The 537-nt window shown below is 68.3% G+C and overlaps 1 protein-coding gene across 1 annotated transcript in view; it reads left to right on the top strand.

The window, feature by feature from the left end:
* The window catches only part of ENH_00024880 (TLD domain-containing protein, putative), a gene marked incomplete at both ends in the record, with an annotated part of 1308 nt that extends 1173 nt beyond the window's left edge, over positions 1 to 135 (top strand). Inside the window, 1 exon segment of the mRNA XM_013584662.1 lies at positions 3 to 135. Coding sequence (XP_013440116.1) covers positions 3 to 135 — 133 coding nt within the window.
* Positions 136 to 537: the final 402 nt, after the last annotated feature.

Raw genomic sequence — 537 nt, 5'->3', positions numbered from 1 at the left:
CGACGACGCAGCAGCAGCAGCAGCAGCAGCAGAGGCGCAGCAGGGGGCCCCGCTGCCCAGCCCCCAGCAGCTGCAGCGGGGGGCCCCCGGGGGGCCCCCCGAGAGCAGCAGCGCGGCCGTCCGGGGTGCTTCTGAGGGCTCCCAGAACAGCGGGGACGCGCCTGGGCACGGGGACGCAGCAGCAGCAGCAGCAGCAGCAGCAGCAGCAGCAGGAGCAGCAGCAGCGCGGGAAGACGCAGTAATGGCCTACGACTTGTTCGGGCGCAGCGAAGCAGCAGAACTGGCCCAGTTTTCTTCTTATATGCGGCAGCGGCACTTGAGGGCGAAGCAGCAAGCAGCACAAATGCGGGAGGCGACGGAACGATCCCGGGATCGTGTTGCGTTCGAAGCTGCTGCTGCTGCTGCTGCTGCTGCAGCGCGAGAAGTCGACAGCGGCGGAGACAGCCTCGCCTTCAGAAGGTACTACACTGCCACTTCCTTCGACGGAGCTGAGAGGGGCCTCAGGGGCCCCCGCAGACACAGCAGGCGGGGGGGTTC

This window comes from Eimeria necatrix, genomic scaffold (genome assembly GCF_000499385.1).
Source record: "Eimeria necatrix Houghton genomic scaffold, Enh_scaff190, whole genome shotgun sequence".
NCBI lineage: Eukaryota > Apicomplexa > Conoidasida > Eucoccidiorida > Eimeriidae > Eimeria > Eimeria necatrix.
The sequence above is the reverse complement of the archived record's forward strand: the minus strand, read 5'-3'. Positions and strand labels throughout refer to the sequence as shown.